Source organism: Leptonotus elevatus, chromosome 19, assembly GCF_054856555.1.
Source record: "Leptonotus elevatus isolate MCC_2025b chromosome 19, RoL_Lele_1.0, whole genome shotgun sequence".
Classification (NCBI taxonomy): domain Eukaryota; kingdom Metazoa; phylum Chordata; class Actinopteri; order Syngnathiformes; family Syngnathidae; genus Leptonotus; species Leptonotus elevatus.
Window position 1 is genome coordinate 99,240 of NC_141257.1, and position 16,871 is coordinate 116,110.

Sequence of the window (16,871 nt, forward strand, 5' to 3'; positions counted from 1 at the left end):
TGCGCGCGCGCCAGTTTGGCTGAAAACACGCCAGTAAGATGACTTGAAGCCATCAAATGTCAAAGTAGCAGTTTGGCGCACGACACGAACCCACACGAGACGCTCGTGTGCAGCTCGGCTTACCTTTTGCAAGCTGCTCCGCTGTAAATGTGACGTCACAAAGCCAACCGCGCCACCGTGAAGGTGCCCCCTGTTGCTCATTTCTTGTATTACGTCAGCAAAGGTCAGCAAAGACAAATTGACTTTCAAAGTCCCGCTTTTATTGGTCAAAAGATAAATAAGGAACAAGTGTGAAATATTTTCTACCGGACGACGGAGACGAAACGCCGGCGCCTCGTCCTCGTCGAAAAAAGATGCTTGAAAAACAAACAAATACCAAAACAGAACAGGAAGTGGCAACGTCAAGCGTGACGAGCCGAAAACGTGTCACGTGTTTCAGTTTGTGGACACTTCACAGTTTCTCAGATTTAAAAAAGGAATAATGTTTGAAACATTGCATGTATGTACATGTCAAGTTTGTCATGTACATAAATAAGTCAAAGTAACACATCACATTTGGAAACACCTTTCAAACATGCACATGCCGTCTTCTCCAGACACGTGACCACGTCAAACGTTTGCAAGGTACATATTTGAAACATACCTCACGTACGTCAATCGTCAGGTCGGTCACATGTTGGAAGCGTGCCAGGAGTCATGCGACATAGCACCCACGCCCCCTGCTGGCCAGGCCGGGAGGCGTCCTTCCTTCCTTCCGTCCGTCCTTTCGGCCATAGTTGTCGTGACATGAGTTGGCGACCAATCAGTTCTTCCTCTAAATTCTTGGCTCATGTGCTTCCGTCAGGACAACAGATTGGTCGCCAGTCGACATCAGGGAGCAGATGCGGCGGACTGGCGACCATTCCGTTGCCCATTGCAACTGGAGGACAAACCGCCAGATGGAGGCGTTCACCTCCCCCTGCGAGGACAGGTCGCCGCCTTGCGCAGGCGACGTAGGATCCGTTTGGAGAAGCCGCAGAAAACATTCAAGCGGCGAGACATCTCGGCCGAATAGCGCACGGTCTCGAAGGCCGTCCGGACGTGCGGAAACGACGGCGGCGGCGGCGGCGGCGGCGGGACGGGCGTCTCCATCTGAAAAGCACAAAGACGGATGTGAAAATGGCGTCCCAACATCCGCTTGTGGCGAGCGCTCGCTCACCTGGACGAGCGCCGTCCTGAGCAGGTTGGCCAGCCGCAGCAGGTGAACGGCGGCGCCCCCCGCCGCCTCGGAGGGCAAGTCCACCTTCTCCGCCGCCGCCTTCAGCCAGTCGGCGTGCGCGTGGAAGGCCAGCGCGTTGGCGTGCAACCTCCGCAGCGACTCGTCGGCCTGCCAAGACAAACGCCGGTCCAAACGTCATCGCGCAGAAAATTACAAATTGGACCATCACGTCCCACTCTTTTACGACATTCCAACAGTGACTGCATGACGGCTCCCTCTAGTGGTTGGCCAAACAATGGCACAAATAAATCCATCACGTATTCGCATGAAGGCCGACGCCGCCGACAGCCTCTTTCCTTCTTTTTTTCTCGGACGCTTTCGAATCGAATTGGGACGTCGCTCAGGCAAAAAGAAAAAAAGAAAAGGTCAACGTGTTGATCTTGTTGACCTTCCACGTGCGCAATTGAGCGGCGCTCGTCGCCAGGACGGGAAGACTTTCAAGTGGCGCCTCCAGCAAGTCGTCGTCCGCCGCCGCCTCGTCGTCATCCTGAAACGCAAACATGGCGACGGCCATCATCACAAACATCCACGTGACCGGGAGCGAGCGGGCAGAAAAAGCACGAGCAAGACGATGATGAAGAGCGGCGGGACGCACGCGTTGCAGCCGTTGCGCCGTCTTCCTGATGACGTCCATTTGATTGACAGCCGACTTGAGTGCGTTGCAGAGGGCGGCCTTGTGGAGGGCGGGGCCACAGCGCGACGGCCGCAGCAGCTCCACCAATAGCAGCAGGCGCAGCAGACGGGAGGCGGAGTCACGGAGCACTGCCCGGGAGAGAAGGCCATCATCATCATCATCATCATCATCGTCATGATGGTGACGATGATGGGGATGAAGATGAAGATGCATCGCTTGCACACGTCAACTGCCGTCACAATCGCAACAAAACGACGACAACATTGACAAGAACAACAACATGGAGGACATTGGCACGCAGGCGACGCCCACAACAAGCGGGGAAAAGTGCCGAACGAGCATTGTGGGCTACACGCAACCTCATTCATGTCTTCAGCAGGTCAACGCACGCACGCACGCACGCACGCACGCACGCACGCACGCACGCACACACAGCCCGCATGTGCTTGCTGAGTCAGACGCAGCACACCAACTTTGGACTTTCCCCATTTTTGGGGGGAGCGACGGGCCTCTCAGGAGTCAGTCGCAAGTGGCACCCGGAGGGAGGCAGGAAGTGGCCCCTGGCAGGAAGTGGCCCCTCGAAGGAAGTGGCCCGGGCAGGAAGTGGGCCCTGGCAGAAGGTGACCCCTGGCAGGAAGTGGCCCCGGGCAGGAAGTGGCCCCGGACAGGAAGTGGCCCCTCGAAGGAAGTGGCCCGGGCAGGAAGTGGGCCCTGGCAGAAGGTGACCCCTGGCAGGAAGTGGCCCCGGGCAGGAAGTGGCCCCGGACAGGAAGTGGCCCCTGGCAGAAAGTGTCCGCGGGCAGGAAGTGGCCCCTGGCAGGAAGTGGCCCCTCGCAGGAAGTGGCCCGGGCAGGAAGTGGGCCCTGGCAGAAGGTGGCCCCTGGCAGGAAGTGGCCCCGGACAGGAAGTGGCCCCTGGCAGGAAGTGGCCCCTGGCAGGAAGTGTCCGCGGGCAGGAAGTGGCCCCTGGCAGGAAGTGGCCCCTCGCAGGAAGTGGCCCGGGCAGGAAGTGGGCCCTGGCAGAAGGTGGCCCCTGGCAGGAAGTGTCCGCGGGCAGGAAGTGGCCCCTGGCAGGAAGTGGCCCCTCGCAGGAAGTGGCCCGGGCAGGAAGTGGGCCCTGGCAGAAGGTGGCCCCTGGCAGAAGGTGGCCCCTGGCAGGAAGTGTCCGCGGGCAGGAAGTAGCCCCGGACAGGAAGTGGCCCCTGGCAGGAGGTGGCCCCTGGCAGGAAGTGTCCGCGGGCAGGAAGTGGCCCCTGGCAGGAAGTGGTCCGGGCAGAAAGTGGCCCCTGGCAGGAAATGGCCCCTGGCAGGAAGTGGTCCGGGCAGAAAGTGGCCCCTGGCCGACCCTCACCACCTTCAAGCAGTGACGTCCAAGACCTTCTCAGCGTGCGTCCTTTGCCAACAAGGAAGACACGATGACATCATTTGTGTCGACAACTAGCTTTAGCTTGACTTTAGCACGATGCTAGCCACAGTTCGCCGCACTTGAGCGTCGTTCACTCCCAATTTGGCGTCTTTGAGCTCCACTCGACTTTCCTTGACCTTCACTTTGAACTTGCGTGAGCTCCGCAACAGCTCGACTTGACTTGAGCTTCTTTCGGGTCGGCTTTTGAGCCCCTTTTGAGTTTGTCGTTCGCAGCCGTGAAGCGAATGCGCTCGTCTTCTGACAATATGACCTCCGCCAGGGACGTGACCTCAGGACGACCTTGAAGGACATCACAATGCTTCTTTGTCTCGACGTAGGACATTCGTGAGCTCCTAACGAATTCATGAGGAAACTCGCATTAATGCGGATGATGACATCACTGTCTGCACGCACACGCCCACACTCGCACAAAAAATACATACAAAAGTCGATGCGTGTACACACATAATCACGCACACACACCGGCATTGTCGCAAGCGCGAGACTGTCGGTGCGGCGCAGCGCCAGGAAGAAAAGGCGACTGGCCAAAAGCGTGAATCATTTGCGACGTCCCGACACGACACACCCGCACTTTTTTTTGGAACTTCTTTTTTGGGTGTCGTCTTGGAGAACTTTTTTCTTTTTTTGTAGCATCACAGACACACGGGTTCGTCGCAACAGCCCGATGACCGCCGTCCAATAGAATGCAGCCGCATGAGTCACGTGATCATTTGAAGACGGCAACAGTGCGAGCGAGCCAAGGTTTTAGCACGTTTGTAAACAAAAGGTTGCCGAAGCATCAAAAACAAAAGGCGGCGCCATTTTGTGACGCCGGCTGTCATCATGTGACGACGGCATTTCCCGGGCTGAGCGCGAGGAAGACATTCTTTTCTTTTGTGTCCACGGTTCTTGTGTGCGCAACAATCTGTAGTACGGCACCACACCACATGGTGGCGCCTCATTGTTTTTGTTCTGCCGATGCAGCACTTTTTCGTTTCGCCGTGTCGACAATTGTACGCGTATTTGCGAAGCGTGCTGACGTCACGCAAGTTCTTTTTTGTGCTTTTTGTTCACGCAAGTTCCACGCGGACAATTTTGCTCTCAATTTTGGGGTCAATCCGTCAGCCAGCGACCGTCCACAAATCTGTCCAATCGCGCGTTGCGTCTTTGCTTGATTTCTTTCGTTAGCTCCTTTTTGTACAACTTTGACCTCTCAACTCCGCGTTAGCTTGACTTGAGCTTCTTTGAGCTCCGTGTCGACGTTTCAACTCCACTTTGGACTTCTTCTCGTTCTTTTCTCGCGTGGCCCGTTTTCATTCTCGCGACAAGCGGGTTTAAGCCACGCCCCCAACGCGTGTCCATTGCGATTGCAATTTCCTTGTGAGCGGCCATCGTCACGTCACGTCACGTCACACACGTTGAAAGATTTCAAGCACGCGTCCTTCTCTCACGCACGCACGCACGCACGCACGCTCGCTCGCTCGCTCGCACGCACGTCCCTTGAAAGTGGGAAGAAAAGAGCAAACTTACGTCTCATGTTGTCGTGGGTCCCTTTCGTGTGTAATAAATAAATCCAGCATGTGCGCGCGCGTGCGCGTGCGTGTACAGTGGATGTGTACAGTACGCGAGTGTTTGTGGACATGTGAAAGTTCCCCTTTATAGCGTGCGAGTATGACACATCACCTGAGTCATCAGACGGCACCACAGCCATTCAGGCATCAACGCCCACGGTGACCCCCCCCCCCCCCACCCCCACCCCCAACACGCACACGCACACGCAGCTGTCTGTCTGGCTGAAACAAAAAAGTCCTTTTGGAAGTGAATAAAGTCCATCAGAAAATGGAGTCGCGGCCCCGCCCCAGGAGATGATGTCATCACACGCTGGCTGTGACGTCATCACTAATCATTGGCATGGCAGAGTTTGTCATAGAATGGACCGGTGAGAAAGGAAAGGTGGCTTTGTCATTTGATTGGACGCCGTCCATCCTGGCCGGGAGGTTTTCATTTTGTCGCGCGACCTTTCCTTTTCCACAATATGTGTCCTGAGATGAGCTCGCCCGGATCCCGGCTGACTGGCGACCTGTCGCCAACCGAGGCCAGGCCTAAGAATGACACTCATGCGACTGGTCGCCAGCCAATGCCAGGGCATATATAAATAAACACGAGCGCGGTCTCTGGCGGTGGCCAATGACATCCTCGGGGGATGATGTCATGCTTTTCAGGAGAAGGACGGGCTTTCCTTTCCCGCTTGTGGTGAAGCTCCGCCCACTGCGTAGAAAGCCAAGGTCTGACTTTGAGATATTTTGCGAGCGCACTCGAGCAAAAAAAAAAGTTTTGCTCGGTGGTTCCAGGCAACGGGAGAGTCAAAATGGCAGTCAAACGTTTTGGCCAGCCACCACTTTTGTCTTTTGCCAAACACCTCAACTCACTTCAACGCAGTTCCTTGGCAGCAAAAGCGACACCAAAGCGCAACTTTTGTCACAATCAAGCACTTCCATTCATTGGAACAGTTCCTTGACTACAAGACGGTGTCAAAGCACTACTTTTGTCTGAGAAGCGACACCACTAAAACGCTGCATCAAAGTACTACTTTTAGCCAAACGAGACACCTGACTTGACGTCAACGGCGCTTTCTCAACTTTTGACTGCGAGATGAAACAGGATGGCGGCAAAGCACTACTTTGACCGCTTTGCCCTGCAAATATTGAAAGATTTGAAAACGGACTTGCACTTTCCACACTCGCTACGTCTCCGTTGAAGGAAAAGGATGAGTACTCGAGTACTTTTGCCATCTGTGCGCGTTTACGTGACGTTTGCGGCTGCGCTTTTGAAGTTGATGTGACGCGTGCCCACGACAAACACAACGGCAAGAAGACGATCGACGGATTCCATCATGTCTTTTACACGTCAAACAACACGCCAACAATGCCGGCGGAACGAAGAAATGAGCAAAATAAGCTCAATCGCAACACAAACGAAAGAGAATTCCCATCAAACAATTAAGAAGGCAAATAAGAAAAACATTTCCCCGACTGGCCACGTTCAAAAGGAATAAATGTTGGTGAATCGTCAAAACAGAAAAGCACAAGTTCCTTCCTTGTGCGTCAATGAACTGCGCCCCGTAACAACGACGTGTGATAGGAACAAAAAATAACAAAAAAAACACTTTCCCCCTTTCAATAAAGTTTGAACCCCCAAATTCGGGAAATGATAACTTCTTGAACATGTCTACGTGAAATCATGGCTTCAGGGGTGAGGGTGCGAGCACCGGAAAACGACGCTGATGTGTGAAACCCGGGTCGAATCCGCCCCATGTCTTGTCGAGGCTGCGTGAGCTGCAGGGGAAACAAATGGCGGTGCTTTTTCGTTTCCCGACTTGTGTTGAATCAATGAACACAAGGCAGGTCCGATGAAGGCTCGTTTTCAGGGACTCCGTTTCCAAATTTAAACCAGAAACGTTCAATGGAGACAGCAACACTGCCGCCTCGTGGACAGAGGAGGAACTGGCTTTTCGCTTTCAGCCATCTTACGCCGCCACTTTTGCTGGCAACGTGTTGTTGTTTTTTGCTGAAAACAGTGATTAGTGCGTGTTTGGCAAAGAGCAAACGCGACTATTTGCATCAACCATTCAGAGTAGCTTATTGTTACAATATTGCGAATTGTTTGTTGCTCAGAGGTTGGCTTTACGTTTCACAGCGAGGGCTTTGCTTCCACTTGATGGTTGAGGCTCTCGCAACATGACGCAGACGAATCTTTGCGTAGCACCCGCAGATCTACCTGATAAGAGAACGAGTCATTCTTTTTCTTAGCAAGGAAATGAAAGACTTCTTGGTGCAACTACGTCATACATACACGGCGGAGTTTTTGCTGTTGACAACAACGTGAAAAGGCAGCAGACAATGAATTCGATGTATTAAGTTAGCCGGCTTGAATAGCCTAAATGGCAACCTAAGATGGCCGCCGGCGGCTTCACTTCTAACGGCGAGTGAGCGGCATTGAGAGTCCATGCGTGTGAAGAGCTCTTTTTTTATGCTTTATTGAACAAATTGCACATTTAACATGAAATATTGCAAAAGTCATCAAAATAGTGCAACAAAAATGGCACCTTGCAACAAATCAATCATATCCAGAGTGAGTGAATATCTGGAAACTGCGCGAGCGCGACGATCCACAAACGCACATTCGACAACTCGCAAGCATAATCGAATATCGCAAATGATCAAATTAAAAAAGAAAGAAAAATCGCAAAGATGTTCGTGGATCTGAAAGACAGGTGAAAATGACAACATGTATTTGTGACGAAGGTCTCCCCTTGCTATCGGTCAACTTTGAACAAACTCCTTCCTTCAGATTTAACTTGAAACGTTGCGGCTTCCATCTAAAGACGTTGCCCATGGGAAGCTTTTTATTTGCTCAAACTGTTGCCGCCGTGACAGCAAACGAGAAAAGTCCTTTTCGCTGCAGCGCAGACGCTCAAAGTCAAGTCAAGGTGACTTCAAGCCTTCATCCCACAAAGGACTTCACATGCCGCAGGGGACAAATATCAGCATCCCTGAATCCAACCACAAGAGGGCAAGGAAAAACTCAAAAGACGGAGGTTTTTCAAAACTATCGCACCTTCCGTCTAAGCCCAATTCAAAACACGTTCACATATGACACTTTTTAGTTGATATTTTTGTATTAGTGGGCTAAAAAAAAGAGAGTGTAAATTAGTACTGCGGTTTTCTTTGACTAAAACTAGAGTACATGATAAAAACGGACACTTTGGTCAAAATGTACTAAGACTAAATAACAATTTACTGTCGTAATTAACACTGATGAGTGGACACACATTTGCAGCTGGGTCGATATGTTTATTACCCAATAATTCGAACTAAAAGTAGTAGTTCTCGTGACGTCACCGCTCTCATTTAACTGATCACATTTTGTCAGGCTGATGACAATTCCGCTTTGACGCTTACCTTCAAAACAAAAGCTTACCCATTCGCTCGATATTTGCTCGAGAACGTTTTGAAAACAAAGCACATTTGACACATTAGTGAGCAAAAATAGACAAACATGTATCCATTATCAGAAGACGCGTTGTAATACAGCAGAGCGACATGTTAGTTTGCAAAAGATTTTACTTGGAAAAGGTCAAAACGGACATGAGCGTTTGCCGTTGCTGTCATTCGAAATGTACATGCGCACATTGGCTTCGCCACCGAAAGCGGGATTTTGTTTGGTTTTGTCTTCCCTACACACTGTCGCCGTTGCCAACGCGACAAAAACATAAGACGACAGTCGGGACCGCAGCCGGCAGCCGGTTTCGCCAGATGGACTCTTCGTCGTCGGCCGAATGGCGGAAGGGTGAGGGCCAGCGAGACTGACGCCCAAGCGCGGATGCGACACGGCGAGCTAGCCGAGGCCGCTAGCTAGCAGCTGCTTGCTAACGCGCAGCTGCCAAACGAGCAGCGTCGAGCTCGCTGCGGGTCAACAACATCAGCAAGCGGAAACTTCGACGCCAGCTCGTGAACCCAATGTGCTTGAGCGCGAGCGGAAGTGGATTTGTCTCGGCTCGACTCGTTGCGATGGTCCCCACTCAACTTCCGGTTCCTCGACACCAAGTTGATCCATGAAGCCTGAGTGTTTTTTTGGACACGTGCGATGAAATCCTGACAGTCAGCCCGTGACCCGACGCCAAAGTCCGACCCCCTGCATCGGTTGCGAAGATGCCACAGCGAGGCGTCCGCAACTGAAGCAGCTCGACGCCCAAAAGTTGCGATGGCGAGCCGCAGGAAGTCCAGCACGCCGTGTATGCTTCCGCCGCGCTCGGACCAGGACGGGCCGGAAGTGGATGTGGACGCGGACCGCTCCGAGGACGACAGCTTGTCCGAGCCATCGTCGGGAGGCTACGAGTGCAAGTACTGCAGCTTCACGACCAAAACGCTCAAGTTGTTCGCGGTGCACGTGGACTCGGAGCATCCCGACGTGGGCACGAGCACGTCGGAGCGCACCAGGAGGTACGTACGCCCCGCCCACATGTGGCAAAAGTACGCACAACAAAAAGAGCTAAACGATAGACAAGGTGTATTTGAGAACAAAGATGAACAAATCCAAATGTTTTCACTGCAAATCAGTATCAGTTCCAAATGTTACTTTTGGCTTCAAATGCCAAGCTCAAACTTCACGACTGATTTGGTCAGATTACCCGATAAAAGGCCTACAATTTGTGTATGGTTGCAGCTGGCTGGCCATTACGGACGACCAAAAGTGCCAACATTAAATCAATCAATAATTAAATATATGTGCCATGAAATAATTACATGTGTCATTTATTATTTAAATATGGAATTAAATAAACCTTTTGTCGTTCATTCATTAAATTACTTACACACACACACGCACATATAATTATTTCTGTATTTATTTATTTCATGGTCCTGTATCGCACGTTGAATGAATTTATTCTATCTGTCAAACTCGCCCATCAAAGTTAGTGGGCGGGGCCAAAGCCTGATTCACTCAAATCTTGTCTAATCGACTGCTTTTGGTCCTCCATATCCTATGAGATATCCAGGGGAGAAATAAATAAATAAAAAAGGAGCTCTAGCGTGCTGGTCAGTGTGTGATTGACGTTTCGCTCCCTCTCGCTATTGGTCAATGCTGCAAAACCAAAAGGACGACGGCGTAAGTATGTCACATTGCGCGAGCAAAAATTCGCACATGCTACACTTTCGTGGCGAACCGTCCCGGACGACATGCGACCAATCGTTGAACGTGCCTCATTGCACGGGCGACGCTACGTCAAGACAACTCAAAATCGTTCGCCCCGTTTGTCGGCGACACGTCGGGCGGGCCGTTTTCTTGTCGTCTGACCAAGGCATAAGAATTGTTCTGTCACCGGCCCGTCTCTCGAAGGTTTCCTGTCAAGTTCCGGCGCTTTGCTGCGGCATTTCTGCTTGTTGACTTCCCAGCACTCCGTCTGCCCGCGCGTGCGTGCTGTTGTAACGACGCTGCTCTCTCTCTTGCGCTCTTTACTGCAGTTGTGACGCACTTGTGACACACAACTGGCGCCATCACCCGGGCCAGGCCCAGGACAAGTCGCCGGACACACGACACCGCAAGCAGACCGACTCCCGGCACGAGCGAGCGGCCCTCGAGACGGACGACGACTTGTGGCGTTTAGACATCGGTCCTGGCAAGATGCAGGACGGCGGCGGCGGCTCGGAAGACGACGCGTGCCGTAAAGGCATCGCCCTCAGCAAGACGCCCATCATGAGGAGCCGGGCGGAACCCAAGAAGTTCACCGCCTCTCACAAGATGGCGGCGGAAGATGTCATCAAGGTGGAGAGCGAGGACGAAATGGACGAGTACAACGAACCGCCCGCTCTGTCGCCCGCCCCATCGGCCCCCGGGACCGGCGGCGCCGCCCCTCGACTGCTCCCCATATCGGCGCCGCTGCAAATCCAGACGGGGGCGCAGCAGACTTTGCTGATCAACGGCTCCAACGTGCTGCACGTCAAAGGCGGCGGGGGCGGCGCCCTCCCGGCCGAAACCCTGGCCCAGGTCCTGTCGGCGTTGCAGAAGCAGAATCAGAACCAGCTCCTCATCCCCATCAGCAGCATCCCGGCCTACAACACCGCCATGGACAACAATGTCCTCCTGCTGGGTGCCTACAGCAGGTAGGTGGGTGGGGTGGTCGCATCAGCCCGGCGGTCCCGTTCCAGCGTTGTGACCTGTTGACCCCCGCACGCAGGTTTCCCTACCCGTCACCGTCGGAGATCGTGGCGCTGGCGTCGCAGACAAAGTTCAGCGAGGAGAATGTCAAAGTCTGGTTCTCCGCCCAGAGGCTGAAACACGGCATCAGCTGGACCCCGGACGAGGTCGGTACCGGGATCACGTCACAACCTGCTGGATCCAATGACCTGTACTTTGGGCTTGGTGACAGGAAGTGCAGTGCAACCCGCGTCAGCTGAAGCCATGTTGGAAATACAATTCATACCTTAGAAAACATTTGAATATGAACAAGTCAAATGTATTTAATCAGCAAAATCTAAACAAGTCAACTGAAGATGCAATCAATAAGTGTGATCACGTCGGCCATTGTTGATTTATTTCCTTTTTCTGGTCTCGCCAAGAGAAGGCGTTTACGTCCGCAATATTCATCAACATGTGATGTGTCGTACTTGTTGCGGCAGGTGGAGGAGGCTCGCAGGAGGAAGTCCAACGGCAGCGTCCAGACGCTCCCTCAGACCATCACCGTCATCCCCGCCAACATGGCCGCCAACATGGCCGCCAACATGGCCGCCAACGGCCTGCAGTCCATCTTCCAGACGTGTCAGATCGTGGGCCAGCCGGGGCTGCTCCTGGCGCAGGTGGGCGGCGGAGCGGGCGCCGGCCTTCCCGTGGCGGCCCCCGTCACACTGACCGTCACCGGCGTGGACGCCAAGCGAGCCCAAGCCGCCGAGTCCCGCGCGGAAAAGGCCTCTTCGTCCGCTGCTCTTGACTCCGCCTCCAAACCCAAAAAGTCCAAAGAGCAGCTGGCCGAGCTGAAGGCCAGCTACGGCCGGCGCCAGTTTGCCACCGACGTGGAGATTTCCCGCCTCATGCAGGTCACGGGGCTGTCCAAGCGCGCCATCAAGAAGTGGTTCAGCGACACGCGCTACAACCAGAGGAACTCCAGGGACCTGCACCACGACAGCGGCGGCCGGCTCGGCGGGAACGACGGCGACGGCAAAGACGACGACGGCAAAGACGACGACGGCGACGACAACTCCGCCTCCGCCATCGTCATCGATTCCAGCGACGACACGGGCGACTCCTCGCCGAGCGCCGGCCAGGGCCCGCCCCGCGGCCCCAGGGACCGCCGCAGCAAAATGCGCCACGCCTTCCCGGACTTCACGCCGCAGAAGTTCAAGGAGAAGACGTCGGGCCAGCTCCTCGTCCTGGAGTCCAGCTTCCGCAAATGCGACACGCCGTCCGACGACGAGCTGACGCGCTTGCGGGCGCAGACCAAGCTGACGCGACGCGAGGTCGACGCCTGGTTCAGCGACAGGCGCAAGGGCGGCGCGCCCAAGGGGGGGAGCGGGGAGGCCGCGCCCCCCGCCGGCCGCAGGATCCTCAAGAAAACTCCGGCGCAGCTGGACATCCTCAAGAAAGCTTTCGTGCGCTCGCGATGGCCGACGGCCGACGAGTACGACAAGATGGCGCAGGACTGCGGCCTGCCGAGGAACTACGTGGTCAACTGGTTTGGAGACACGCGCTATGCCGCCAAGAACAGCAACCTCAAGTGGTTTGACCTCTACCACAGCGGCAAGGTCGGGAGACGGACACGTGTAAGCCGCAACGCGCACAAGTGCCGGACCGACCCGCTTTGTTCTTCTCCGCAGGTGGACCAGACCTCGCTGGACGGAGCCGCCAGGACGCCCAAGAAGTCCAGAAAGCGTTTCCGGGGTTGGTCCAGGAGGACGCGGCGGCCGCACGCCGGGAAGCAGGACGCGCTCGCGCCCAGCAAGGTCGGTCGTGTCCACACACGCAAAAATCTCACAAGAGCCAGCGCACCCTAGTGGAGGGATCGGTAACGGCAAATCCGAGCCATAACCTCAAAATGGTTCCATTTGCGTCGCACAATCTCCACATTTTCTCATCGTTCGTTTGCGCTTGTGAAAAATAAAACATCGGCCCGTAGGCAGACGCCAAAGCATGAACACCGGCAAAAGCAACAAGTGTTTGTCGAACGTTCCCATCCAGCACGCAGGCACAAATCCATTTGGATGGCCGCAAGTGAAAGTCATTTGGCGTGAAGACGAAGAAGACGAAGACGAAGAAGCACACGCGCGTCTCACACCAACGAAATTCCAACTTTCAAGTCAATCAGGCCTCCACATTTTGCACACTTGCGCTTTTCACCAACCCTCGAATGGACGCGTTTGCTCGCTCGTGGTCTCGCGGGTTGTCGTGACGCCGTACTGGCCTCTTGGGGAACAAGACATCAAAATCCTTCATTATTCCGGCATTGAGCAGATGAAAATGGATTTTCGTCCTCCTCACGGGCTCTCGCACAAATCTCAAGACCACGCCTTCATTTCCTGCCTTTCATGATTGAAAAAACGGATTCATCCAGGTGCGTCTGGCCATTGTCGTCGTGGTTACCGAGGTCAGGCGCACCTGGATCCGATCATGAGGCGGGAAATGAAGGAGCGGCGCCGAGTTCAGGAAGTGGTGGATTTGTGCAAAGAGCCCGTGGACCTAAAAGCATGTTTTGATATCGACCAAACTTGACAAACTTGCCATTTCAACTGTATCCATTTTTTTCCATGAATTTTTGAGAGGGTGGACTCACTTTTGTCGCCGGCGCTTTAGACATGCTTAGTTGGCGTTGCCGTCTTTGGAGGGAGCGCCAAGTTATAGCAAAGGGACGTTTGTTGTCCCACAAAAAGAAAGAAAGGAGCAAATCAGTCCAAAAACGTCAGCAGGGGTCCGTTTGCTCTTGTGAGGTCCTCCACTTCATACAAGTTGAACACGATTGTTTGTGTGGACGCGCAGGCCAAGAGCGGGAAGGCGTTCCTCAGGGCCTACTTCCTCCAGCAGCGAGTTCTGAGCGAGGAGCACCTGGACGACTTGGCGGCCAAGTCGGACATGAGCGAGCAACAAATCCGGGAATGGTTCTCCGAGGTGGGATTCCGGCTGGCCGAGGGGAAGGAGCCCTTCAGCGACCTCGAACAGGAAGTGGAGCAGGAAGTGGAAGCGGCCAGTGAAGACGAGGCGGAGGCCAACGACGGCCAAGATCAAAAGGAGGACATGATCCAGGAAGCATCTCCTGGCGCCAACCAATCCGAGCGTCCAACGTGAGACGACGCTCGGTGCTGCGTCCCCCCGCCCCTCCGCGCCTTTCGAAATAAGAGACAGGACTCGTGGCTGCTTCGCCAACATGGCTGAAGGACGCATCGTTTGTTTTGGGAAGAACATTGCGGACAGCTTATGGTGGCGGGATTGTTCCCGAGCTTCTCTGCTTTTCAACATTCAGTCCACGTTGAATGAACAACACTTCAAATATTGCTCCCATTTATGGGCGGGGCTTTTATTGTGAAAGGAAGTCCACTCTGTGCCATCGTATCCCAGTCAACTTGCACTTATGTCAAGATGGACAAAAGTTTGCCATCACCATCTGGCCTCCACTTCAGCAACCATGGCAGACAACTTTATTGACAAGACAGCGGACGATGTGGGAAACGCACTTCCTGTGCCACATTTTTTCCTTTTGGTCTCATTCATTCAAAAGACCCTTTTGAAAGGTTTTTGTATGATGTCACCCTCGGACCTCTGTCGTTGGAACATGCGAATAGCATGAGAATATCACCCCCCCCCCCCCCCCAAAAAAAAACAAAAAACCCACACACCCAGACAATGTCACGAGGTAAAGACGAGAAGAATGCAACGGTGCACTCAACACGTTCCCGCTGGAACAAAAAGCACTTGAGATGCCAGCTTCTCATTTTCTTTTTCTGCACGCACTTCCTGTTTCCTGAAGCCATTTTTAGCACGTATCTATTTATTCTCCTTCTTGGCTTTGACCACTTCCTTGTGGAAAATAAAAAATTGGAAATAACATGTCGCTTCTTTGCTGTTTTGACAAACTCATGTTTGACCGTCACCGGGTGAGGGTTCGATGCGGGCCACTGCACAGCCAAGCTCGCCGAAGTCGCCGACGCCGTTGGCCTGCTGCCATTCAAATGTGGACCGTCAGCAAAAGCCATTTGGCAGGCAGAAGGCCCGTGCCGCCACATCGGCGTATCAGAACAGGTGTGGCGGCGGCTACAGGTTTGAAGACGGCGCCGTTGTACAAAGCGTATACGCCGTCGACATGTTGCCGTTTGATGTATAGCGTCGGCATTAACCTGCATTAACTCAGCCGGCGTCTGCCGCTCTTCAAAGCGCCGTTTGAGTCTGTCACTTCCCACTAAGCGTTTGTCGTCTGCTGACGTTCCCCAAGCGCCGAGAGACAACTCCCGGAGGAGCCTGCCTGGGCCTCACGCGCCCCTACCCGTCGGGCTGGCCGGGTCCCGGCGGGGCCCAGTGGGCGGGGCCCTCGGGGATGACCTGGAGCCAACTTGCACCCCATAATGATGAAGGCCGTGACGCATACGTGCCGCCGTCCAGCCCGCGTGCTGGAGGTCGCACGCCACTTAGAAGGCGGTGCGACGGACCTCTGGCGGGCTCCCGAGGCCAAACGGAGAAAAGGCGCTTTTGCTGGCGAGACGCTTTGCTTTTGCCGCGACGTTGAAACGGCGGCTGATGAAAGCGCCAGCCAAGCGCCGCCATCCTGACAGGAAGCGTGATCACAAACGGCGGCCAACCTCGCGGGGACGCCGAGCGTGACTCTCACTTGAAAAGCAGACAAATCAAGTCGGCGCCATCAAAGCGCTCGCGTGACAAACTCGTCAACGTGAACTCGTCTGCCGGGAACCAAAGTCACCTTCAACTTTTCTCGCCTTTGATCGCCACGCTAACGTTTCGTCTTTGCGTCTCCTTTTGTTCCCGACTCGCTCGCCGCCTTTTCGGAAAAGACAACGCCAGACGCTAACATGCTAGCAGCCGCTCGTGTGATCAATACAGAAGTTCAACAATCAATCAAAGCCGTCCTGACGCACGCACGCGGCAAGGAAAGACGTTGGGCCCCGAAACGATTCGGATTCTTGGAGGCCAATGCACATTTACATATTTGGCAGGAAAAATTTACAATTAGGAATTTATTAAAAAAAAAATAATTACAGTTGATAAAATATGGAGCCAAAACACTGACGATAAGATTTGATATTGGATTTTTTTGTGTGATTGTTGAAAAAGGTGCATTGACATTGAAACAAGTATTGGCATTGTAAAAGGTTGTTGAAAAATTAAATACAGACATTAAAAAAACACAATTTTCTTGAAGCATATTTTTTTTGTATTATGTCTTTTTCAATGCCAATCTGCAGATTTTTTTTTACCCCCCCAGTGTCAGATTTTCAGTTTCACTTCTCTTTTTTTCATTTTCAATTTATGAGCAGTGTTTTAACGTGGGGGCGGGGTTGTGGTTGGGGGCGGGGCTTTGAGAGAAGCGAGAACACCTTCCAGCTTTTTAAAAGAGCGCGCCCTCTGTTGGCTAAAGGCAACAGTACACCAGGAACTCCTAATGTGCAGATTGGCATTGAAAAAGACCCCCAAAAATATGCTTAAAGAAAAGGTTTTGTTTTTTTATGTCTATGTTTTATTTTCCAATACAACCTTTCACAATGCCAATACTTGTTTCAATGTCAACGCATTTTCCACAATGACCACCCCCCCCCCCCCCCCAATACCAAATCTTATTGTCAGCGTTGCGGCTTCGTGATAAAATAGCTACTTTTGTGGTCCCGATGCATTCAGGCCGAACATTTGATGTTTTCCAGTTGGTATTTGTTGGATTTGAGAAAATGGCGGACATACTGGCCTCCAGCTTTGAGAAAATGGCGGACATACTGGCCTCCAGCTCCACTTGCTGCGGATGGCGAGAAGCTGGCAAAGCAAAATCTTGGGCAGCGGCAACAGAACAACGCGCCAATCCGTCGTGGT

The 16,871-nt window shown here is 53.4% G+C and overlaps 2 protein-coding genes across 5 annotated transcripts; one reads left to right on the forward strand and one right to left on the reverse strand.

The window, feature by feature from the left end:
- The first annotated feature begins 84 nt into the window (after positions 1-84).
- On the forward strand, positions 85-14,648 carry LOC147157275 (zinc fingers and homeoboxes protein 1-like). The gene is made up of 7 exons (XM_086063193.1): positions 85-5,549; positions 5,582-9,298; positions 10,322-10,960; positions 11,035-11,161; positions 11,477-12,595; positions 12,668-12,793; positions 13,824-14,648. The coding sequence occupies exons 2-7, from the start codon at positions 9,060-9,062 to the stop codon at positions 14,127-14,129; spliced, it is 2,556 nt and encodes an 851-aa protein (XP_085919319.1). The 5' UTR covers positions 85-5,549; positions 5,582-9,059; the 3' UTR covers positions 14,130-14,648.
- LOC147157276 (uncharacterized) lies at positions 188-4,842 on the reverse strand. 4 transcript variants are annotated; one of them, XM_086063196.1, is made up of 4 exons: positions 4,827-4,842; positions 1,647-2,020; positions 1,199-1,366; positions 188-1,131 (listed from the first exon to the last, which is right to left on the reverse strand). In XM_086063196.1, the coding sequence occupies exons 1-4, from the start codon at positions 4,831-4,833 to the stop codon at positions 949-951; spliced, it is 732 nt and encodes a 243-aa protein (XP_085919322.1). In that variant the 5' UTR covers positions 4,834-4,842; the 3' UTR covers positions 188-948. The 4 variants fall into 4 exon arrangements, with proteins under 4 accessions (XP_085919322.1, XP_085919321.1, XP_085919323.1 ...); XM_086063195.1 differs by lacking the exon at positions 4,827-4,842 and adding an exon at positions 2,366-4,789; XM_086063197.1 differs by lacking the exon at positions 4,827-4,842 and having other exon boundaries at positions 1,647-1,745; positions 1,854-4,789.
- Positions 14,649-16,871: the final 2,223 nt, after the last annotated feature.

Bases quoted from the DNA above. Each gene is read 5' to 3' on its own strand.
- LOC147157276 (XM_086063194.1), bottom strand. From the start codon at position 2,105: ATGCATCTTCATCTTCATCCCCATCATCGTCACCATCATGACGATGAT. The intron at 1,367-1,646 runs GTCAACAAGATC...TTGTCTTGGCAG, and splicing joins CTCAATTGCGCACGTGGAAG to GCCGACGAGTCGCTGCGGAG. The intron at 1,132-1,198 runs GTGAGCGAGCGC...TGTGCTTTTCAG, and splicing joins TCAGGACGGCGCTCGTCCAG to ATGGAGACGCCCGTCCCGCC.
- LOC147157275 (XM_086063193.1), top strand. From the start codon at position 9,060: ATGGCGAGCCGCAGGAAGTCCAGCACGCCGTGTATGCTTCCGCCGCGC. The intron at 10,961-11,034 runs GTAGGTGGGTGG...CCCCGCACGCAG, and splicing joins CTGCTGGGTGCCTACAGCAG to GTTTCCCTACCCGTCACCGT. The intron at 11,162-11,476 runs GTCGGTACCGGG...TTGTTGCGGCAG, and splicing joins TCAGCTGGACCCCGGACGAG to GTGGAGGAGGCTCGCAGGAG.